Below are 25,155 nucleotides of genomic sequence, written 5' to 3'. Positions count from 1 at the left end.
GGGTTAATGTGTTCTGCTTAGGCATCCCTGGAGTGCATGTTCCTGTATTCCCTTGTTCTGTAAAAATAAAAGAAGTTTGACATTGACTAATCTCCTGCAATACCAATTCATGTTAAAATCTGACCTGTACAGGTATCGTGCTCGGACATGGCAGGGTAGCTTGCTCCAACTCTCAAAAGCTTTCCGTGCCGTGCTTACTGCAAACTCCACATCTTCCTCATTTCCCTGGATGGTGGTTGCCAAAGTCTCTCCTGAGGTTCAAATAGAGTAAAAGGTTCCTCAATGCAAGGTAATGATGTAAAGTGATAGTACATACAGAAAAATATTCCCCATAGCTGTGATCTTAGTTGAACTGAACTGCAAAAGTGAATCTGAAGTTTTAGTTTACTATAGGCTGTGCATATAGGCCAACAAATGACACCATGAAACAACATGATCAACGCACATTTTTTTTTTTCCTGCAAAAGAACACACACACACACACACACACACACACACACACACAACACTTAGGTAGGAAGGTTTATAATGCCTTTACAATTTATTACAGGTACTTCTATAGAGCGTTCAATTTACACCACACTTTACATATACAATACAGTGGGGGTTATTTACGAAAGGCAAATCCAAAAATTGCACTGCAATTGCACTTGAAAGTGCAGTCGCTCTAAATCTAAGGGGTATATCTGTAATGAGGGGAAGCGCTGCCGATTTTATCATCCAATCATGTGCAAGATAAAATGCTGATTTTCTATTTTCCTTGCATGTCCCCCTCAGATCTAAAAGTAACTTTGTTTCCAAGTGTACTTGTAGTGAAAAGTGGATTTGCCTTTCGTAAATGCCCCAGTAAAACCCCCCAGTATTTCACAAAAGGGAGTACACCCCTCACAATTTTGTAAATATTTTGTTATATCTTTTCATGTATCAACACTGAAGAAATGACACTTTGCAACAATGTAAAGTAGTGAGTGTGCAGCTTGATATACAATTTAAATTTGCAGCCCCCTCAAAATAACTCAACACAACCATTCATGTCTAAACCGCTGGCAACAAAATGGAGTATATCCCTAAGTGAAAGTGCCCAAAATGTCAATATTTTGTGCGGCCACCATTAATTTTCCGGCACTGGCTTAACCCTCTTGGGCATGGAGTTTGCCAGAGCTTCACAGGTTGCCACTGGAGTCCTCTTCCACTCCTCCATGACGACATAGCGGAGCTGGTGGATGTTAGAGACCTTGCGCTCCTCCACCTTCCGTTTGAGGATGCCCCACAGATGCTCAAAAGGGTTTAGGTCTGTAGTCATTCTTGGCCAGTCTATCACCTTTACCGACAGCTTCTTTAGCAAGGCAGTGATTGTCTTGGAGGTGTGTTTGGGGTCATTATGTCTGAATACTGCCCAGATCATGCTCTGCTTCGGTATGTCACAGTACATGTTGGCATTCATGGTTCCCTCAATGAACTGTAGCTCCCCAGTGTGGGCAGCACTCATGCAGCCCCAGACCATGACACTCCCACCACCATGCTTGACTGTAGGTAAGACACACTTGTCTTTGTACTCCTCACCTGGTTGCCACCACACACGCTTGACACCATCTGAACCAAATAGTTTTATCTTGGTCTCAGACCACAGGACATGGTTCCAGTATTCCATGTCCTTAGACTGCTTGTCTTCCTTCTGGGACAACAGCCATGCAGACCAATTTGATGCAGTGTGCAAGGTATTGGTCTGAGCACTGACAGCCTGTGAGGCTGCATATGGGCAATGGAGAGGCTGCATTGATGGACACTAACCCTTACGTTGCTTCAAAGTTCTTTATTTAAAATTTTTTGTTTTTTTCCTAAAAGTTCCCACCTAAAATGGTGCGTGTTATAAGCCTGTGTGGGTTATATGCCAATAAAATGCGGTATCCATTTAAAGTGTTATTCCAGCCAAAATTATTTATTTTTTTAAAGTCAGCAGCTGCAAACACCGTCGCTGCTGACTTTTAATAAAGGACACTTACCTGTCCAGGGAGCTCATGATGTTGGCGATCCGTCCACCAGATCAGGTGCAGGCTCCGCCATTCCAACTAAGGGAAACCGGCAGTAAAGCCTTGCGGCTTCACTGCCAATTTCTGACTGCGCATGCGCAAGTCGTGCAGCACTTTGTGAATGGCCAGCTTGTCTTTTGGGACACACAAACAACAATCTTTCCCATAGTTTGTATGGGAAAATGTCATCATTTATTTTTTCACTCTATCACCTATTTTTTTTTCAGATTTATATATTTTTATTCCCATTCAGGATTGATGTCCACCAATATGATGCTTTTTGCACATAACTGTATTTAATATACTAAGCAATTAAAGTTTTTAGGTGTAGGGAAGAATTTTGTGTAAACTATTGACAGCACATATTTTAGCTCTTAGGTGGATGAGACTTCACTTTACAGAGACTACATTATTAATTTAAATTTTTATATAAAAATTAGACTACATTGCATGAGTCGCAGGAGCAGCACCACACCTACTTATATTTTCTTTCAAAATCAGCAGATATTCCCCTCATTTCAGATCTTCCCCTCAGATCTACAGTGACTACACTTAGTGCAGTCGCTGTAGATCTGAGGGGAAGATCTGAAATGAGGGGAAACTCTGCTGATTTTACCATTCAATCATATGCCAGCTAAAATGCTGTTTTTTTTATTTTCCTTGCATATCCCCCTCAAATCTACAGCAACCGCACTTGATAGTGCACTTGTAGTGCAAAGTGGATTTGCCTTTAGTAAATAACCCCCATAGTGTGTTCCCCATAGTGCACATATTGCAGTAAAGTACTTTTTAGACTTGCAATACCTTTCAACAAACTGGTGAGGATGGTGGCAGTGCTCAAACCAAAACATGCCTGCTGTGTGTGTGTGTGCTTTTGAAGGATATATCCCACTGAGGTAGCCAATCCTCGTAAGGGGGGGGTGCTAGATTTCTGGTGCCAAAACGCTGCATAATGAGCATTTTGACATAAAACGCATAAGCTAAAAAAACAAAAATGACACTTTTTCTTGACTGAGGAAAAACTGAAAAGTCACTTGGAAAAATGTAAAGAATTTTATTTTTTATTTTTTTTGTTTTAATAAAAACACAAGAGGTCTCAAAAACGAGACAAGAGAGCTTTCCAAGACAGAAAAGAATATAAATGGCAATCAAGCCAAGTTGGCAAACGTAATCTATCCAATGTATTTAGAGCAAATAAGGCATATGGACGCTCATGAATCACCTATGTCTTCAGGACGACTCTTTTCATATGTAGGGTTCACCTTCATTATGCAGTGTATTTTTGAAACTACCAGCAGCTAATGTGGATTAAACTGGATTGAAGTCTGAAGTAGCACAGTGGAAGGAACCCTTATCAGATATAGATCATTAATTGTTTCTTGAGAGTCCAACAGAGGTTACCAAGGACCAGTGAGAATTTCCTGAAGGGAGAGTTGCACAGAATGCAAGGAGTGTTTGACCCCTAGCAGGGTCTTGTAAGGAGGTGAGCAAGCATTGCATGTGGTGGCAGGAGCACTATACATATGGAGATTGTTTGAAGTAAAAAAACACTTCACATCTCTCCGCATGTCAGCGGAAGAAATTATCACTTTATATACCGTATTTAAAATCGCTGTATAACACGCACTTTTTTGCCCTTAAAATCAGGGGAAAATCATGGGTGCATGTCATATGCCGATCTCCCGCCGTTGTGAGCCTGTGGGCGGCTCAAAAAAGTGTGGCCGAAAGCGGGCAAAAGCTGCCAAGAACGGCCGAAAGCCGCCGAGAGCTACCGAGCACCGCTGAGATACACAGGACATCCGGCTCTGTATCTCGGGGGTGCCATATTTAAAAGGCAAAGCTGCAAATGAAACTGACAAGGGTGCAACGATGGACAAGGCTGCATGACAAAGCGGCATATGACACTGACAAGGTTGCAAAGGCTGCATTGATATGTACGTTTTTTTCCCCTTAAACTTCCCTCCTAAAAGTTTTTTTCCTTAAAATGCCCTCCTAAACTTGGGGTGTGTGTTATACACCTATAAATACGGTAATAATATTGGGCTTTTGTTTGAACACTTAAATTGCACACCAGTTTGGATCTGGTTTTATTTTTGTGTGTTTGTATACCTATGCAGCTCTGTCTCATTTACACTTTATTTACCGTTTTTCTGTGGGAGCACATAAGCGACAGCAACAGCAATTTCAGGTTTAAATATTTCTCTCCATAAAAGCGTGCAACTATCCTACTTTTAATCTTGCACACATGCCATGTGGTAATAAACTCATATGCATTTAAAAAATAAAAAAATAAAAAAAAAATAAACACCCGCAGCAGATGCACAAGAAGAGTAGCATCACGTTATGAGCTTCATCTTACTGATGCGCAAGACACACATTTTCAAATAGCCGGCGGCTGACATCAGCTATGCAAAGGCAGCCTAAAAGCAGGAAATCACAAAAATGGCAGCATTGACATAAGTAAGGGCCGGTTCACACAGCAGGCGAGGCGAGGCGACTCCGACTTGCCTCGCCGCGACCTGCCGCGGCCTCAGCGGCGACTTGCAAATGACTTCTGTATAGAAGTCAATGCAAGTCGCCCCGAGGTCGCCCAAAAGTAGTACAGGAACCTTTTTTCTGAGTCGGAGCGACTCGAGTCACTCCTCTCAGAACGGTTCCATTGTACAGAACGGAGGCGACTTGCGAGAGCGAGGCGAGGCGAGTCGTGTCGCCTCGCATCGCCCGCTGTGTGAACCGGCTCTAAGTGCATTTGTTTATGTACAATGCATTACATGTTATTGCTACCAGGGGCATAGATAAGGGGGGTCAGGGGTGTTCAAACCCACTCCAGAGCATCCTAGCAAAATGCCCAGACAGTGTCCCTGCTGTTTAGCCTCAGCATCAGCACAGTAGAAGCAATCCAAGGGTTCCTGCCAGGTCACATCCCAATGTGTTCTTCTTGGTCGCCTGGGGACCTCTGGATGTGCGGATACATGTTAACAGCAGTGGCTCTTTTCAGCCCATCACTCAAGTGAACAGGCTGAGTAGCTGCCAAAAATTGGAACATCTGGGATCCTGGCTGTAGGTATTCATGGTATATTTGCCATTCCATGACCATTTAGAACATATGAATGAGATCTAAAGCCTGGTTCATATGGCAAGTTTTTTTTTAGGTCAACCCAGCGGGCTGAAGGGAAGAAAAATAAATAAATAAAATTTATAGGGAGCTTAGGATGAGCTTGCTGTACTAATGAGTACACTACCGCTCCACAACTGCACGCATTGCGTTCTATTCAGTTGCATAGGGATCATTTTTGCTGTGCTGCATTGCAAAGTTTCACGTCCCCACTTTGCTGTCACATGTTTTTATCGTACCTCCCCCAACATAAAAAAGAAGTGTAAATGATGCCTTTAAGTTCAAAAGACCTGAACCCCACCCCCAGGAAAAAAAAATAAAAAATTATATTATATTATATATATATATATATCTCTGATTGCTATTTATTTGAAGGAGGGGGGAGGAAGGTCCTCTTTAACAAACTGATGAAAAATGTAGAAGTGAAATATAACATATGAGTACTTGTAACAACTACTAACCTGTTGCTGGGTTCTTGGTAGAATATGTTTGTCTACCATCTGGTGTTATCCACTTACCACCCACAAAATGGCCGAAGCTTCGTTCATGAGAGTCCAGCCATGCCTTAAAAAAGGGAGGAAAAAAATAAAAAAATTGCAATGCACAAAAAATTTGTTTTACAGTGAGAGGCATTTAAAACTGGTAATGAATACCACATTGTTGACTTCACTATTAATATCTACTTCATAAATAGTGGGAGACGCATAACAGTTAGTCCTCCCCTTCCATTTTTTGTTATTAAAAGTGTATGAAAACCCCTTTTGGTCTGGTAAATATATCACTGAAAGTGTTTTCTTGTATCAATTTGGCAAACAAAAAAAAAAAAAAATCACATGCTGAGCCTGTCATAAAAGACAATGACCTTGTCACCTGGATACCGTTAGAAAAGTTTGCTTCCAAAATGCACTTTTTTTGTATTAAAATAAAAAAATAAAAATAAAAAAAAGCACAAACACACACTTACACCACAGGTAATACTTACCTGCTCTGTGCAATGGGAATTATTACACAAAGCATCCACTTAACTCTTATTTTTGAGCCCCCAAAAGGTGTTCCCCATGTGCTGAGGGGGGCATTCATGCAGGCATGCGCCTAAACCGGCCAGTCTACGTGTGTGCGCGCGCCATCAGTGTGTCTGCGTGCGTCAGTGTGTGTCCGTGTCTCTCAGTCAGTGTCTCTGTGCGTCAGACAGTTAGAGTGTGTGTGTGTGTGTGTGTGTGTGTGTGTGTGCCTCTGTAAGGTGTCTTGAACTGGATGGACTGGGTTCCATGTGTTCAGTTTAGCTGTGCCGAGAAAAAAAAAAAAAAATAGAAGTCTGTGGCATCCGGGTGCAGATGCTTGTAAGCGCAACACAAATAAAACTTTCCAGAAATGACACAAGTGGCAAGTGTAACTTTTTATGTTTTCATGCAGGTTTTTATAGGAGGGGGACTGGTTGTTAAACAGAAAGCCCTGCCAAAAATGCATGTACATGTGTTTTTCATGTGCTCCCATTGAAGTCTATGGGGGGTCAAAAATGCACTACGCTGCACCTTATGCACCTTTTAAAAAAAAAAAAAAGGCAGCTTAGCCAACGTGTGGGTGTGCCAAAACACATGGTAACAAAGTAGCGTGCTATTTGGTGCAGTTCAATTTTACAGAAGGATCATGCTATTCTATAGCATGTTTTTTGTTCGCAGGACAGCCTTCTGAAATGAATGGGCTGCTGGAAACGTGCAAATGCAGACACGTATTCCACCGCACCTGCAAAGTTTTGAGCGGAGCCAAACGGCTTGTTTACATCAGATGCAGTCACACATTTTAATGCGCCGTGATTTTTCAAAACGGGTCATGCACTTCTTTAGTACATTTTTAGGGCGTAGCACAGCCCATTGAAACAAATGTGCTGTTGGAAACACGCAAAAGAGCACACGCACTCTGTTAAACCTGCAAATCTGTGCACAAAGCCTAAGACCCCTTTCACACCATAGCGTTGGCGGTAAAACCCACACTTTTACCCCCGCTAGCGGCCGATAAAGGGTTAAAACTGCCCGCAATAGCCGGCGGTATTGCAGCGCTGCCCCATTGATTTCAATGGGGAGCAGTAAACACACCGCTCCAAAAGAAGCGGCTGGCAGGACTTTTCCCGACGTCCAGCCAGTGCACCGATCCGGTGTGAAAGCCCTCGGGATTTCAAACTGGAGACAATGGTGCAACAGTTTGAGGGCGGATTGCAGGCGTTATTTCTAACGCTATAGCGCCTGCAAAACCCCCCCTCGGTGTGAAAGGGGTCTAAGGGCTTATTTACACCAGACATTTTTAAATGCAGTAGAACATTTCAAAGAAAAATGAACGTACAGTGTCTGACAAAAGTGCTTTGATGAAGGAGCGAGCCCATGCACCACAAGAGAAGCAGACTCCTTGGGTCACTGAGGATTACAGTATCTGGAACTGCCTCCTCCCAAGGGGTCTGGGGATGGCAAATCAGCTGTTAAGGGTTGGCATACAGTATCTCACATCTTTGTAAATATTTTATTCTATCTTTTCATGTGACAACACTGAAGAAATGACACTTTGCTACAATGTAAAGTAGTGAGTGTACAGCTTGTATAACGGTGTACATTTGCTGTCCCCTCAAAATAACTCAACACACAGCCATTAATGTCTAAACCGCCCTAAATAAGATAATGGTGGATCATTTTTTGTATTTTCACATCATAAGAAATGTATTTAACTATCCAAGAGCAGAATAGATGATATGTGAAAGAACAGAGGAATAGATCACTTGCTCATACTGTATAGATGGCATTTTGTCCTGTATACTGGCTGTGATTTTTTCAGATAAGGTTACAGTCACCCTCCTCGGATCTATGGGGATCCTGTTAAAAAGTACCAGTAGTTGGCAAACAACACGCAAACCTTTGTCCTGATGTCTGTGTACATCGAGGAGGCGGTGTCCCTGCCTGCACCTCTCAGCCAATCAGAGCCGAGCTGAAGTGTCATTCTCTCTGCAGTTTCATTGTACAGAACGATTGCACTGAGGACATGAGCATGATGATGAACTGAACCCAGAAATACCTCTACTACAAACTGAATAGACTATGGTCGCATTATATAAGCCTGTCCTAACTAGCTTAACTCTTCCCTGGATAACATTTGTGTGTGATGAGCTCTTCTCAGCACCACCACGATGAATGAGAACCTGCCTCTTTCCAAGCCGCACTGTCAATGGGCAGAATGCAGGACTTATCTATGTAAAAGCTGATTGACATGTGTGGTTGTTATTACCTCCTCTCTGAAAAGTGATTTGTGGTGGATCACTTTTCAGAGGGCCTTCAACAGGCAGAATGTCACCTCTTCACCGGATATTTTAGCACTCATTCAGATGGGCATCGAGACCCACTGGTGCAACTTTTTGCCATGTGTCCATCCACCTTGGAGCGGCTTATAGGCAGTCTATACGCTAGGGTCACACTTGTGCGGCCTGAATTCTGTGTATAGGAAGCCTATTTATTTCAATGGACTTCTTTCCCTGCAGAAAACGCAGAGAAAGAAGTCTAACTTTTTTTTTTTTTTTTTTTTTTACTTTTAATCATGCTGCATCAAACCACACAGCAGCATGCAGTTTTGCAAATGCAAAACCCTGCCACATTTGCCAACTGTTAAGAATCAATAGCAGCCTGGCTCTGCTAAAAAACAATGTGTTTGGCTGTGGGTTGGGAACATGCTCAGCCCACAATAATGTTAACGTAGCCATAGAAGTGGCTACAATTGCAAAATCAAAATCTGACATGCGGTAGAGGTGCACAATTAATTCGCGAAACTATCGCCCCCTCACACGATCTAAAGTCTGGATGACCCGCCATTTTCGTTTAGCGCCACCGGTTTCACGTAACTAGTGTGGAACGCAAATGGCGGATATCGGAACTGACTTCAGTCATCGGAGCATGTGATGCGGCGCGCCACTGCCTGGGCGGGTACAGTGGCCGGGAAACCGCAGTGAGTGCGCACCTCCTCACTGCCTGTCAGTTGTTTCTGAAAAGTTGTCTAAACAAGGATCACACTTTAGAGGAGACTTGGTTTTATGGTGGGGCCATACATGGATTGAAATTCATCTGATTCAGCATGGACTGAATGAATGTCTATTCATGTATGGGTAAGAGTCCTCACTACTATACACAGGTCCCTGCTGGGAATTGTAGTCCCCCATAGAGAATAAGTCATGCTGGGGAGTTGCAGTCCTCAGTGCTATATGCCCCCCCCCCCACATTAGGGGCATGCTAAGGGTTGTAGTCCCCCATAAACCAGAATCATGCTGGGGGGTTAAAGTCCCCCATAAGCCAAAATCAGTCATGCTGGAGGACTGCAGCTCCCAGTACAATCGTTTTGTGGGGGGCTACAACCCTTATTCGGGCCCTCTAGCGCTCAGTGTAACTCCCATCATGGCCGATTCTGTGTTATGGAAAGACTACAACTCTCAGCATGGCCCTATAGTGGGCCTTATTTTTTCGTATTTATTCTCAGTTTTTGAGAATCGTGAGAGAATGGTGATCTTCACTCTAAGCAAAAGAATCGTGATTCTAATTTTTCCCAGAATCGTGCAGCTCTAATATGCGGGCAGGGGCGGGTGCATGGATCCAAACTCACCTCTATAGGCTACCTGCATGCAATTCTGAGGTGGTTACATACCCAACAAAAAGTGGCTCAGCACTAAAGATGGGTCTCAGCGCCCATCTGTAAAGCCCCTAATTCTCAAAATTCCAATCCACCGCACTGCAACCACATGCTTTGCAAGCAGTTGCAGGACGGTTACAGTGCAGCCACATTCACCAAATGCAATATTCCTGACCGGCTGTATTTCTGCATTTAGGTGGGTGGTAAAACAGCAGCTTGCTTTTACTGCCCCCTAAAATGCAGATAAATAATGTTGTCCAACCCTGCCTTTTGCATTCAACTAGAGCAGGAGGCTGCATTTATTGCTTGCATCAAAAAAAAAAAAGTTACAATAAATAAAATAATAAAAAAAAAATATATATATATACATACATACATACATACACACACACACACACACACACACACACACACACACACACACACACACACACACACACACACACACACACCAAAAAAAAAAGTCTTTCAAACATTAGTAGCGCTTAAGCAGCTCATATGTAACTAAAGATAAAAGGTTCCACTTGTGTTTTAATTATATAAAGCAGGGTGTGGGATAGCGGCTGATCCATTCGTACCAAATCTCTGCAGATCAATATCCCGGACAAATCCTTCACCATATTGCTTCTATGGGAATATAGGTAATTCACTTACCGGAAGGTAATGGGTTAACAGCGCGCCTTTCACTGGTTTGGTATCAGCTGACTGTTTAATTCACTTAAAATAGGGCTGGATCCGCGGATGGATGTTTGGGTGGCTGTCAGCGCACTCTGCATGCTTCCATCTCAATTTAGATCATAACCAGCAAAGAAACAGAAGTGCCCATAGCGCAATCCAGTAAACTAAAATAATTTTAATAAAAAAAAAAAAAAAATCAAAGTGATCCCCATCCCATATAGATGTACACTTACGATTTTTCAAAAATAGTTATATGCATGTATGTAGAGGGCGCCCTCTGCCGAAAGCATTGAGGAAACACGCGTCAGGGCATGACCACACAGCTACCCACTCCGTTGATTTTCTGTGATACCTTACTCGGGAATACCGCTCTCAGTGGTAATAAGGTATACCCGGACTCAACGATTTAGTATGGAGATATGATGCATGCTTATACTAATTTTGATACATTGTAAGTGTACATCTATATGGGATCACTTTTTTTTTTGATTTTTTTGTTTTTTTAAATAACATTATTTTAATTTACTGGATTACGCTATGGGCACTTCTGTTTCTTTGCTCGTTATGCGCTAAATTGAGATGGAAGCATGCAGAGTGCACTGACAGACATCCAAACATCCATATAGAGATTTGCAGACTAGTCAGCAGGGGGAGCTCTAGGTAGCTAAATGCAATTAGTCTGTCTCTCTTTACATACAGTCTACACTTAGTTAGAAATACTATTCATAAATCTACCAGCATTATCCTCACATGCTGTGTAACTGTTACAGGAAGTCAGGAGGATGCAATAATAACTGTCACGCTGAAAAAGAAGAGGACGCTGACTGCCCACCACATGACTCCTTTCAGATATAAAATACTCAATTGTCTCACCAATTACCTGCATAAATATCTCCAGATAGTCAGTGCTCCATCTTTTATAAGTTGGTACATTGACTATCCATAGAACTGATCCAGGGATATTCCTTGATTTACCATTTCCAATTCAGAGTCTATTTATCAGCTGTACAGGATGAAGAAGCTGTTCAGTCCTTACTGACATTTATCTCAGAAAGTTCATATTTTTTATCATTACAGAATAACTCTATACCGACCTATGACTACCTGTGCAAAATGGACTTTCTGAGCACAGACACAGAACACTCAAAAAAAAGATTATAATGTTTTCAATGGCATAGTTCACACCAGTGAGGGTTAGTTCCAGAAGAAAAATGAAGAACATGCTGCATTTTTTGGTGTGGTGGTGTGTGAATACACTCCAAAAACAAGAAAGAGTGCACACAGAAATGTGAGACACAAACGTGCCCAGGGAGTACACAGAGTCCTCCAAAAGGAGTAGGATCTTGGCCCGGATCCCCCCTCCACCAGGGCCATAGGCTCCAGAGGGGGACTGGAGTACTTCACGTGGGCCATCTGGCTGAAACCAGGACAGACTCCATTCTTTGGAAGGTCTGTTGAGACAGACCCACCCGAGTACTAGGTGGGCCTCCCCCGAAGGGAGACCCTATGAGCGAGAGCAAACCAAGCCAGAAGGCCATGTCCACCCCCTTCCAAGACGTTCAGGGCAGGCCCAAGGACCTACACCCTACCAGGACAGACTCCATTCTTTGGAAGGTCTGTTGAGACAGACCCACCCGAGTACTAGGTGGGCCTCCCCCGAAGGGAGACCCTATGAGCAAGAGCAAACCAAGCCAGAAGGCCATGTCCACCCCCTTCCAAGACGTTGAGGGCAGGCCCAAGGACCTACACCCTACCAGTCTAACGTGCAAAAGTGCACATCAACAAAAAAGGAAAAAATGGCACGACAGACATACAAAAAATAAAGTGGAGAGGGGAAGTGAAGTGCCATTGTGTGAAAAAAATGGTCAGCCCTTCGGCCAGGAATAGAAAAATGTATCTGGTCCTAGCCAAAAGGCTCAGCCCTAGAGCAGGTGCTGAAAAAAGTGAGCAAAGTGCAGTGACCTTAGTGCCAAAGCTAAAAGTGACTTGCATCACGGCACCCCTAGCCTGCCACACCAGGGACATATACAATAACTTAGAGAGCTTAGGGAGAGCCAAGAGGAAAAAGGCTTCACCACCGCTCCTCCCATTCTTATTACATTCGGCCAGTACTAACCCCCCCCCCCCACAAAGGGGCCAGTGCTCTTTCCCAAATGACTGATAAGGACAGGAAGCACACCAAATCTAGGCCAGAAGGCAAGGGACCCAGCCCTTCGGCCAGACCCAGTGCCTCTCCATCCCTATCAGGACGTAACTCTTCCGTCTTTCTCTAAAGGAAACCTATTAACGGCCCTCGAGCAATCCAGTTTGGGCTCTCTGATAGTAGCCTGGACGGTTAGTATTACACCAAGTGGATTTGCATAGCCACCGCCACCCCTAACCCACCACCATGGACCAGGAACAATAGCACAGCACCACTACTTGGTAACTGATAAGAAGAGATACTACCACTTGATCTTAGCCAAAAGGCCACACTGGAATGCACCAAAAATGCATCGGAACGCATGCGTCCCCATTTAACCACTTCACGTTAAATCAGGTACCTGTACGTCATTTGGTTGAAGTGGTTGTACCGAGTTGATGCCTGGTACCATTTTTTTTTTTTTTTTTTTTTTTTTTTTACAGCTAGCGGTCGGCCATCTTATAACAACCGATGCAGCTAATTAGCCACATGGCCGTCCCACCAGAAGAACGGAGCAACCATCCACCATGTCCGGCAGCTGTGTAGAGTGCTGAACGAAGCTGAAAACAGCTTTGATCGTGTCTCCGATGTAAAAACACGGAAGTGGCATCAATTCCGGTTTACTCGGCTGCCAGTGGCGCCGATTTAAAAAGAAAACTAAAAACTAAAAAAAAAAAAAAAAGACAGCATTCCAAAACGCAGATCTTCGTGTTTTGAATACTTTGAAGTGTAAAGGAAGGATTGGGGGCCTTTTAGACCCCCAATCCCTCCGTAAAGAGTGTGATAGACTCACCCGGGGCAGAGGCTTTTGGAGGGGACTAATTGCTAGCCTCTTGTATACTGATTAAGGGCCCTGGATTTCAAGGGTCCTTAGGCAAAGGCTAGCATTCTGTCCCCAAAAAAAAAAAAAAAAAAAAAAAAAAAAAAAAAGCCTGGATCTCAGGTGAGTCTATCACCAAGAGTACTTGTCATTGCCCATTACTGTCAATAGGGACAGCAATAAAAGTGATCAGCATTAAATAAAAAAGAAAACACATAAGCAAGTTGTGCCCACAAATGTAAACAGTGTTCAAATCACACATGTGAGGTATCGCAGTGATCATTGGAGTAAGAGCAATAATGCTAGCAAAAGAGCCCCTCTGTAATTCTAAACCGGTAACAGTTAAAACATTTTTAATCATCACCTATGGAGATATTTAAGTACTGTAGTTTTTCACCATTCCACGTGTGCGTGCAATTTTAAAGCATAACATGTTAGGTATCTATTTACTCGGTGTAACATCATATTTCACAATATGCAAAAAAAAAAAACACCCACACACTGCTAACTTTACTGTTTTATTATGTTTTAATAATAAAATAAAAAAAAAATTAAATAAAAAAAGTGTAAAAAAAAAAAATTTAATTTGAAAGACTGCGCAAATACCGTGTGACATAAACTTTAGAGCATGGATATGCAATTAGCAGACCTCCAGCTGTTGCAGAACTACAAGTCCCATGAGGCATAGCAAGACTCTGACAGCCACAAGCATGACACCCAGAGGCAGAGGCATGATGGGACTTATAGTTTTGCAACAGCTGGAGGTCCGCTCATTGCATATCCCTGCTCTAAAGTTTATGTTAAAAAAATATATATAATGTAGGAGGGTTCTAAGTAATTTTCTAGCAATAAATATGAATTTTTAACTTATAAGCGACAAGTGTCTAAAACAAGCTTGGTCCAGAAGTGGTTAAGGCGAAGAAAAAGGGGGGGGGGGGGGGGGAATGCATCAAAAATACACCAGAAACGCATCAAAGACGCAAATGCAGAAAAACAGAGAGAATGCACCCAGACTATGGTTCTATGGTGTAAACTGCAACTAAAATTCAGATATGTCCTCTTACTGAATCCACAGGATGAACACACTTATCTCAACAGACAGAGCAGGACCAGCCCTGCATGTTCTCTATCAGGATACTGTCCATAAACCAGGACAGCCCATCCAATCCACCAGGAATCTCACTCTCCACCAGAACACCCCATCCCATCCACCTGGAATCTCACTCTCCACCAGAACACCCCATCCCATCCACCTGGAATCTCACTCTCCACCAGGACACCACATCTCATCCACCTGGAATCTCACTCTCCACCAGGACACCCCATCTCATCCACCTGGAATCTCACTCTCCACCAGGACACCCCATCTCATCCACCTGGAATCTCACTCTCCACCAGGACACCCCATCTCATCCACCTGGAATCTCACTCTCCACCAGGACACCCCATCTCATCCACCTGGAATCTCACTCTCCACCAGGACACCCCATCTCATCCACCTGGAATCTCACTCTCCACCAGAAGACCCCATCCCATCCACCAGGAATCTCACTCTCCACCAGGACACCCCATCTCATCCATCAGGAATCTCACTCTCCACCAGGAATCTCACTCTCCACCAGGAATCTCACTCTCCACCAGGAATCTCACTCTCCACCAGGACATCCCATCCACCTGGCATCTCACTCTCCACCAGGAATCTCATCCATCAGGAATCTCACTCTCCACCAGGACATCTCATCCATCAGGAATCTCACTCTCCACCAGGACACCCCCCCAATATCACAACACTTCTCCATCAGAACTTCCACAATCTCCATCGGGCTCAGCCTGTCCTCCTTACCTGTGCGATGTTGGCAGCCTCAGGAGCAGGTCCATACTGCATGGAGGTGAAGATCTCCCTCACTGTAGGTTTATCAGCTCCAGTAGAAGCAGCCATGCCTTCCACTTCTTCCAAGTGACAACCAGTCGCAGCTCAGCCAGGCACTAGGTGGCGCTCTAGCGCATATAAAGAACAATCATTTCCGCCGGAAGAAGGTCGGCTTATACACCAGAATTAACTAATAACGCCACAGTACACCGAAATGTTCGTTTTTGTTTTTTTTTCTTTCAAGTATTTACGTGTGTAATACATGAATAGCAATAACTCATTATACTATTTTTTCTTGAAAACGTGACCAATCCCGGAGCAGAAGTGGGGCAGAGAGGCGTCCATACCCGGAAGTGGTGAGTGTGCTGCTGTGCTCTCTGCTGGGGTTTCCAAGGGAGACAGTGATGTGCGGCGTGTGAGGCGGGAGTCAGAGGTGAGGATCCCATTCATGGCTGATACTAAAGCTCCATTCCATAGAGCCTTCTGCGATGTGCTCTGCTGGTAACAAGTCATGAGAGAGATCTGGAAGCTGTTATCGCTGACTTCTTGTAAAATTGCCATTTGCCTGGCTGAGGTATTGATAGAATTGCTTCAGTGACATGGAACCCATATAAAGATCACACGCGTTATTCTTGTTCCAGGGCAGAGACTCCGAGTATTGAAGTCAGAGGATCATCACCCAGACACATAGCATGGTCACAAGAAGGCAGTGTGGGCATTGCCATCACTACAGAGCATCGGGAAGATATCCTCCCCATACAGGTTCCTATGGAGGTTTTGTGAATGGAGACTCTAAAGCCTCCTACACTCGATCGGATTTTCAGCAGGCGATTGTGTGATGACAGACTGTTGGCCGACCGTTAGTACACTCCAACAGACAATTGTTGTCCAACTTTCCACCAACGAATGTTGGATGGCAGGTTAGTTCGTTTTCGGCGGACAATGGTCTGTTGTCATATTTTCCTATCGTCTGTACACCAGTCCATCACACAAAAGCCAAATACGCATGGTCAGAATCAGTGCTCACCAAACACGACATAGCAGAAGGAGCCCAAAGGGTGGCACTCGAGCTGTAATTCCTCGTAGTACGTCACTACGTTTGTGTTTGTTGGACGACAATTGAAATGGATATGTTGACAGTTGCAAGATATAGTTAGTCAGGTTGAAAAAAGACACAAGTCCATCCAGTTAAACCTTAAAAACAATAAATTAAATAAAAAATATCGTACAATCCAATATACCCAATTCTATACCCACAGTTGATCCAGAGGAAGGCAAAAAACCTCAGCAGAGCATGATCCAGTTTGCTACAGCAGGGGGAAGAAATTCTTCCCAGATCCCCGAGAAGCAATCGGATTTTCCCCAGATCAACTTTACCTATAAATGCCAGTACCCAGTTATATTATGTACATTCAGGAAAGTATCCAGACCTTTCTTAAAGAAATCCGTGTACTGCTTGTATGCAAGACAAGTTCCTGGCACATGCCCTTCGGCCAAAAGTCTGACGCTCTATTGGCCAACGCTCCGATCGTGTGTACAAGGCTTTAGACCGCATACACACTATACAACTTTTGTTGTCTGATTTACTTCAGATTTACCAAAACCATGTAGTACAAGGGTCTGCCTGATTGCATACAAATTGAAACTCTTCAGGTTTGACCTCATATTATATGGTTTTGGTAAATCTGAAAGGGAAAAAAAAATCTACAGAAAATTGTATAGTGTGTATCCAGCTTTAGACCTCTTTGACAGGGGCTGACAGTGTGATTGTAATCGTTTACCTTGTATCAACATGTAAAACAGCTCATTCAGTTTAAAGAGGGGTATGGAGCTGCCCACTCATTTTTCTTTTTACGTAGTATGAGGGAGTTAGCTCCGCAGTGGGTGTGTGTGAGCCCCTGGATATTTTCACTACAGAAAATTAGGCACAGCAAACAGCATTGCAGGTGAAAAAGACAAAGGTGCAGTTTATTTACACACAAGGTAAAAACGTAGCAGCAAAGCAAAAATAAACCACTTCCGGATTGCCACACGCCGATATACATCCTAACTGTTGTAATGGCAGCAGCTAGCTACCATAACCCTGGTATCCTCTTCTTCAGCTGGCAGTCTGGTTTCCAATAATGGTGGTCTCTGCGGCGGATTCGCAGCAAGATCACTTTTATCGACAGCGGGAGAGGCCCCCCTCCCTCCTGCCGCGGTCTGGTGCCCGCCGTCGCCAGCGGTGGGGGTGATTGGATCCTTTCTCATGCTGGGTCCCAGATGGCCCCCACCCGTTTTCATACCATTGCAGGGCAGAAGCGACGTCAAAACATCGCTTTTGCCCATAGCTCTTAAAGGGTCTTTCCCCATTTAAAGAAAAAAAAAATATATATAATCAACAAATTTATCGGTCCTTAAGTGGTTAAACCATTGGCGACTTTCTACAGAGACAGGTTCCCTGCCTATCAACTAGGTACAGCCATGTGCTGCACCTAGCTCCCTGTTTTAGAGGTTTGGCACAAAACTGATTCCAGGATGGGAGACACACACTAAGCATGCTGGGAATTTTGTAGAGGCCCTAATGAGCCAACTTACTTCACCTGGGCTCATTAACCTCACCACTGCAGGGCTCTCGGCACTTCCCCCTAGTGGAACAAATCTGTATAAAGCCTAATTTAGGAGACGCATATGTACCTGCCATCCTGGGCGCAACCAGACAATTTTACCTGCCTGCTGTCACAGTAAGAACAAGGAATTAAACAGAAATTAGAGAGAACTGGGGGGGGAGGGGGAGGAGTTGAGGAAATGATTAGGGATGCACCGAATGGGTTTTTTGGTGCTGAAACCGATCTTGAAAATGAAAAATACACTAGGCCGAAAACCGATACCGAAACAGCACCGATACCGAAAATGACTGTTTTTTAAAAATATTTTTATACAGGAGGTGGTCAGAGATTGGGGACATGGTTCAGGAGGTGGTCAGAGACTGGGGACATGGTTCAGGAGGTGGTCAGAGACTGGGGACATGGTTCGGGAGGTGGTCAGAGACTGGGGCCTTGGTTCGGGAGGTGGTCAGAGACTGGGAACATGGTTCAGGAGGTGGTCAGAGACTGGGAACATGGTTCAGGAGGTGGTCAGAGACTGGGGACATGGTACAGGAGGTGGTCAGAGACTGGCGACATGATAAAAGAGCTAAGTGTGGTGTTGTCCCCTGTGCAGCCAGTGTGGTGTTGTCCCCTGTGCAGCCAGTGTGGTGTTGTCCCCTGTGCAGCCAGTGTGGTGTTGTCCCCCGTGCAGCCAGTGATGCCCCCGTGCAGCCAGTGATGCAGCAAAGAGAGAGGAGAGCCGCCTCCACCATCTGGTTCAGTGGAGCACCGGGAACATCACAGCTTTAATTTCAATAGCTGTGTGTTTCCCCGTCGCGCGTCGTCGCATACAGCCCCTCCCCCTTGTCCTTGTGATAGACAGATCCCCCGTCCAATCTGGACGGGTGATCTGTCTATCAAAGTTCCCCGAACAAGGGGGAGGGGCTGTATGTGACGGCGTGCGACTGGGAAACACACAGCTATTGAAATTAAAGCTGTGATGTTCCCGGCGCTCTATTGAACCAGGCGGCGGAGGTGGCTCTCCTGCGCTATACACCTCCTATGATGGGCGGCACCGGGGGCAGGGCTCCGCCCCAAGCCCAGGCCCCGCCCCATTTTCGGCTCAATTATCGGCCATTTTTTTCCTTTCGGCAATTTGCCGAAAGGGCCATTTTCGGCCGAAATTTCGGTACATCCCTAGAAATGATGGTTCATTAGGGGATACAACCCCCCCCCCCCCTCCCTCAGAGTCCATTCACACAGGGGTATCTTTGGATCCGACTTGAAGTCATCCCAAGTTGCCTCAAGTCGGGCAACATGATAAAATCAATATAAGTGAATGAGAACAGTCATAATGTGCACTACTGAAGTCGCTCCGACTTCAGAAAAGGTTCCTGTATGACTTCAATCCACTACTAGTTTCCTCCAAATCAGATCCCCTATCTTAGCTGAAGCAACTTTCCAGGAAGTAAAAATGTTTTTCTAGGCAAGCCCCTCCCTCGCACAGAGCTGATTATTTTGTGATTGGCCACTGGCAAAGTCCCCTTTCCTGGAGGCAACTTCAAGTTGCCTCAAGTCGTGCTGTGATTCATACTCAAGTCGTGTCCAAGTTACCTCCCAAAGTCTCGCTGGACGTCGATTTGCCCCTGTGTGAATGGACTCTCAATGGACATGATATTATTATTTGTTTATTTTTAGGCCTCATGCACAGTGTTTTTTTTCTTCTCCTGCATGCCTTTGCTGGCAGGAAAAAACTAAAAATCGGTTAACGTAATTTTCCTTTCCTGGGTTATCTTCACGTCGGCACACAATGGGTTAAAGTAAGTAAACTTCAATACAAGAATTTTGCCTATAATAAGGCTTGCCTAAAGGTACTGTAAATATCTCCTGAACATGCATTGTTTAGGAGATATTTACTGTAAGGCAGCCGATTACATCTCTGGCGCATGCACTCTGAAGGAACGGCCACCCCGGCTGTTCCTTCAGATTCCTGTTCCGCAAATTATGCCTCCTGCGCGGCGCAATGTCATTGCGGTTTGAACCACTCACATAGTCAGCGTCTATGAACCTGGAATGCAGCAAATGAATCAGGAAAAGTCAGAATGCCTTGTCTGTATACTTGTGGAGCATTTGTGATTCCTAAAGCGAAATCCCGGTGTCACTATTATAAAATGAACCCATGTTCAACATCGGGGGAAAAACCTTGAATTGTCTTTATGAAAATAAGAGCAATGGACTTGTGCACCTTTTAAAAGCAAATGCACCAAGACTGTGGGTAGTGTTTTGACAGAGAAAAACATTTAACTAGCCGTAAGAGGGGAAGGATTGTATTTGGCATGTAACAGATGAACAATGTGGTTAATGTTTGTTGAGATGATTCCAGGATGAAGTTGTGGAATGTTTGTCTAACTGCTTAGTAAACCGTTATCCAAAGTCCTCATATGGATTTATGCTTTTATTTCAAATTCATCTAGCTGAATTTTGGTTACACAGGTCAAGGATGGAACTGGACAAATCCCTGCTGTCTGCAGAACTAAATGCAGAGATGGAGGAAGCTCTCTATGAACACATGCTTCTGCAGGTATGTCTTTCTGCATAGTACAGTACAATCACCTGCAGTGTGTGTATTCTGCAGCTTAATGTCCTATTTTATACATTGTGCCACTGATTGTTATTTGTTTATGGAGACTTCAACGATAAAGAAGGCAAAAAGGATACATTTTTAGTCTCTAATTAAAATATTAAACTATAAGTCCCCGGTCACAAGATGTGACTTGTCATGCGATTTGATAGTTTCAAATCACAGGACAAGTCGCACCTTATTGTGCACAATGGAACAGACTTTTATTTTTTTGCGGTAGTTCTTTTAAGAACTACCTGCACCTAACTGAGACAAGCATGCTGTATAGGCTTTGTGTTCACCCCTAGACAAAACAAGCAGTTAACCCATGCAGTGCAGCCACAGCCCCACTGCATGGAAAAGAAAGAAATTTGCACGGAGTTGGGCAAATAGGAAACTACTAGTAATTAAGACCAACTCCTCTGAATTGACTTACAGAAGTACTCCAGTATGCAAGTGCCTGTGCTGGGATGCTATCATGTATGTGACAGCTTCATGCATAGGGCTGCATCCCCTGCCCCATTTAGCTGAGGGTTGGGAGACTCCCCAGGCTGAAAGCAAAATGTAAACAAAAGGGGCAGAGATGCAGCTGATGTCATTACCCAAATATGGTCCGTAATCTTTTACTCACTGGGGAACTGAGTGACTAGTTCCCCATTGGGTACACTCCGCTTTTGTGTGACAGTGCTCAGCAGTGGGTGAATTCAAAAGCCACTATTGGAATGTATATCAACCACTGATTTGCCCACTCCTGAGCTCTGTCACAGAAAAATGTAGCAAACCTGATGGCAAAATAGTCTTCGTTCCCCAATAGGCTCCACCCGCCACTAGTCTAAAAGTCATATGCCTGTCAGTGTGATGGGGCGCAATGACTTGGGAAGGAGTGTGCAGTGTGCATACTCCTTCCTCGTTGCAAACAGGGGCACTGACAGGTACACGAATTAGATGCAAGCGCCAACACAAATCACCATTCATGATTTCCCCCTGATTATATCCTCTTGTCCATGCCTTCTAATCCTGATGTACATGAGGACTTTGTGCTAGCAGCTTTAAGGACATGTTCACCCAGATTTATGATGTTCTGCTGCTGTTTTTGTACACAATATGGGGAATGGCATAGGATAGGTGGACCTCTCTGCTTGGGATGACATCATAAGGACATCAGCCAGCTGTCTATTTCTTGACCCCCGTGTGTAGTCATATAGTCCAATGATGGTCATACACACAGCAATTTTCAGGAAATTTCAACCAGAGAAAGACTGAACAGAGCATTGCAAATTGCAATCGACCATTTCAGTCAAAAAAATGAAATAATCAAAACTGTTTATTTTATTTTTTTCAATCACAAGCTAGATGAGTGGTTGAAACTGTCTCTAAATTAGTCTGTGTGTGTGTGTATAACCAGCTCAAGACTGTGAAGGTGGAGATTCTTTTGACACCGGTTCAAGTGTAATAGCCAATGCATAGTCTGTTTTGAATAGTGTAGGGATGGATTAAAACCACTGTAATGCCGCGTACACACGATCGAAGTACGCCGGACAATTAGATCGTGTGTGGGCTCCAGCTGACTTTTTCATCGTGAAAGTCTGGCGGACTTAGAAAGTAGTTTTGACTCAAAATTTGTCCGCCGGACTTGGCTTTTAGCGGACAATCCGTTCGTCAGTGTGCTAGTCCGGTGGACTAAGAATGACGCATGCTCTGAAGCAAGTACGAGAAGGAAGCTACTGGCTATTAAACTTCCTATTTCTAGTCCTGTCGTACATGCTGTACGCCATCGCATTAGAAGTCGCCGGACTTTCGGAGTGTACGTGTGTGGCCAAGTCCGTTCGTTATAAAGTCTGGCGGATTGTTTGGCGGAGCAGGTCCGCCGGATTATTTGATCGTGTGTACGAGGCATTAGTTTATTTGTTTGCTCTCTGTTTCCTATTGGGGAAATATCCATTCACATCCTGTCTCACAGATGCAACAGGAAGTGAGAGAAACTCTACAAAATCAAATAATTCCTTTCCTTTCAGGCCGGGTTCACACCATTGCGAATTGGGTGTGGGAACTCCGCATCCAATTCGCAAATGCAGGAGATTTTGACCGAACCTCTATGGAGTCGGTTCACATATCTCTGCAGCAGGTCCGGTGCATTTTGCAGAAAAAGGCTGTGCATCTTTTGGTCCATTTCAGGTCCATATTCAGCCCAAATTTCGGGCTCAAATTGGACTTGAAACTGGACCCCTGCTGTGAGTTGAATGCGGCTTGTATGTGAACCAAGCCTTAAACGGTAGTCGCAACAATAAGTGTCCCAGTGGAAAATCGGTAGAAGATTTTCTTTTACTGTAGACTAAACTGAACATGTTGGATTTTCCATTACTTTCAGTTCTAGTGACAATGGTCATTTGGAAAATGGGGGGGGGGGGGAGATATCTATCATCTCTCACAAGACGATTGTTACTCAACTTTGAACATTTGGAGCAAAACGGATGCCAATCCCTTGTCTATGGGCAGTCACAGCTAGTCCACAGACAAAGGTGGCCATGATGGTCAGTCCTCAGGCAGGGCACAATTTCCTCTGTTTAGTGAGTTTGCCCATGCTATCCAGCCACAGTATGCAGAGGAGTTGGTGGATTTGCTTACTTAACCTTCCTCATCCTCTGTCACGCAAGCAGAGAGAAGTGTGCAGTCCCCTGCAGTTGCCAGAGTGAATAAACCTGCCTCCTTGTCCACATCTATTCCTGCTATAGCCCCAACATCAGCCATTAAGGAGTCAGCTGAGTTATTTTACTACAGCGTCAGCCACTTGCTCCTTACTGATGACCAGCCATTACTGGATTCTGAGGTTGAGGATTACAGGAACATGAGCCTAGAGAGGGGGAGGAACATTGGCAGACAAATTGGCGGCTTGGGGAACATGAATGCAGCGTATTGCCAGGTTGTCTCCAGTGATGATGAAGGTGGAGGAGATGATGAGGTCACTGATGCGACTTGGGTGCCAGATAGAGCAGAGGAGGAAACTGAAGGTGAGGTGGCACAACACCAAGGAGGCCGACATCAAGAGAGTAGAGAGCAGCCACTCTATTCCATCCCATTCTGCAGCTGTTACCTCCCAGCCCACTCCCCAAAACTCAGCTGTCTGGGCCTTTTTCAGCACATCTGCAGCAGATAACACTGTTGCTATCTGCAAACTGTGTCTCGGGCACATCAAATGTGGCAAAAACACCAACCATTTGGGTACCACATGCTTAACAAGGCATTTAAAGTCCAACCATTCCGCCCGTTTGCAAGAGCATCTAAAAGCCACACAAAAGGGACACAAATCTGTCCCTCCTCCTCCTTACCCATTTCAGTCTGCTCCTGCGATACTGAGTCATTACCTCTGAGCAGCCTCCACTGACAGATGATGGTATAGCACAGGGTGTCCCAGGTCCTAGCAGCACATCCGCCAGCAACACACCACCAGCTGTAGACTGTAGCCGGCAAATTTCTCAGCCCCAGCTGCTGCAGCGGAAAACAAAATGCAGGCCCTGCCGCTCACATGCCCAGCATCTGAATGCCAGCTTGTCAAAGCTGGCTCTCCAACGTCTGCCTTTCAGCCTGGTGGATTCTGCCCCTTACGTGAATTCGCACAATTTGCTGTACCACATTGGCAGATTCCCAGTCGATACTACCTTTCACATAAGGCTGTTCCATCTCTCTACCATCACATGGAAGGGAATGTTATGGCATGGTTGGGCAAGGCAGGCAGCCATGAAATCTACCTTACTGCTGACACGTGGTCCAGCAAGTATGGGTAGGGACAATATATTTTGTTCACAGCACACTGGGTAACGCTGCTTGCAACTCGAAAGGATGCAGGACAGGGTTTGGTGCTGCAGCTTGTTGTGCCCACACATCTCGATACAGCTGGTGGTGATGCCAGACCTGTAAGCGTTCAAAGGGCTATTCCCAGAGTCTGGCTAAAAGTTGCCATGCAGTGCTTCAGCTGGTGTGTTTAGGGGACAGGATCCACACCAGAGCAGAGATTCTTGCAGCTCTGCAGGGACAGGCCCAGAGGGGGTTCACACCATGCCAGCTGGAGCCAGGAATGGCGGTGTCCAATAATGGCTCAAACCTCCTGTCCACCCTCAGACAGGGAAAGTTCACACATGCCATGCCTGGAACATGTCCTCAATTTGGTGCAGCGTTTCCTATGTACGTACCCAGGGTTGCAAGATGTACTAAAGCAGGCCAGAAGAATCTGTAGCAATTTCAGGCGGTCATACACTGCCAGTGCTCGGTTGGCTGGGAATTCCACCTGCCGTAAAACGCCTGAATTGTGACATGCCCACCAGGTGGAACTCGCCATTACCAGGAGGCCACAAGGATGTTGAGCAGTGGTAGTGCATGCATCAGTGACACAATCCCTGTTGTGTTCCTGCTGGAGCAAACTGTGTGTGGCATTATGGACAGGGCACTGGAGGCAGAGCAGCAGGAGGAAGAGGAGGACTTCCTTTCCTCTTAAGGCCCACTTTATCCAGACGCCATCATTCCTATGTCACAGAACACACAGGAGGAGAGAGGGGGGGAGAATTCTAGCACTTTCATATGCTTTGAAGAAGAGGAAGACCTGCGTCAATCTGTAAGCAATGGTTT

At 44.8% G+C, this 25,155-nt stretch overlaps 2 protein-coding genes across 3 annotated transcripts in view; one reads left to right on the top strand and one right to left on the bottom strand.

Annotated features, from left to right (window-relative positions):
* The window catches only part of ALDH16A1 (aldehyde dehydrogenase 16 family member A1), a 350,717-nt gene extending 335,231 nt beyond the window's left edge, over nucleotides 1-15,486 (bottom strand). The window contains exons 1-3 of the mRNA XM_077457008.1: nucleotides 15,322-15,486; nucleotides 5,607-5,709; nucleotides 125-251 (exon numbers count right to left, since the gene is read on the bottom strand). Of these exons, the coding sequence (XP_077313134.1) occupies nucleotides 125-251; nucleotides 5,607-5,709; nucleotides 15,322-15,417 (326 nt within the window). The 5' untranslated portion in view covers nucleotides 15,418-15,486. The remainder of the gene's footprint in view (nucleotides 1-124; nucleotides 252-5,606; nucleotides 5,710-15,321) is intronic.
* Nucleotides 15,487-15,553: 67 nt separating this feature from the next.
* Nucleotides 15,554-25,155, top strand: part of PIH1D1 (PIH1 domain containing 1) — an 80,947-nt gene continuing 71,345 nt past the window's right edge. Inside the window, exons 1-2 of one of the 2 annotated variants that reach the window (XM_077457010.1) lie at nucleotides 15,554-15,704; nucleotides 20,409-20,496. In XM_077457010.1, coding sequence (XP_077313136.1) covers nucleotides 20,416-20,496 — 81 coding nt within the window. In that variant the 5' untranslated portion in view covers nucleotides 15,554-15,704; nucleotides 20,409-20,415. Of the gene's footprint in view, nucleotides 15,782-20,408; nucleotides 20,497-25,155 lie in introns of both variants that reach the window. The other variant, XM_077457009.1, reaches the window with a different exon arrangement.

Source organism: Lithobates pipiens, unplaced genomic scaffold (assembly GCF_037356315.1).
Source record: "Lithobates pipiens isolate NorthernLeopardFrog02 unplaced genomic scaffold, aLitPip1_a1.2 Scaffold_27, whole genome shotgun sequence".
NCBI lineage: Eukaryota > Metazoa > Chordata > Amphibia > Anura > Ranidae > Lithobates > Lithobates pipiens.
Note: the sequence above shows the minus strand (reverse complement) of the source record. Positions and strands in the feature narration are given on the sequence as shown.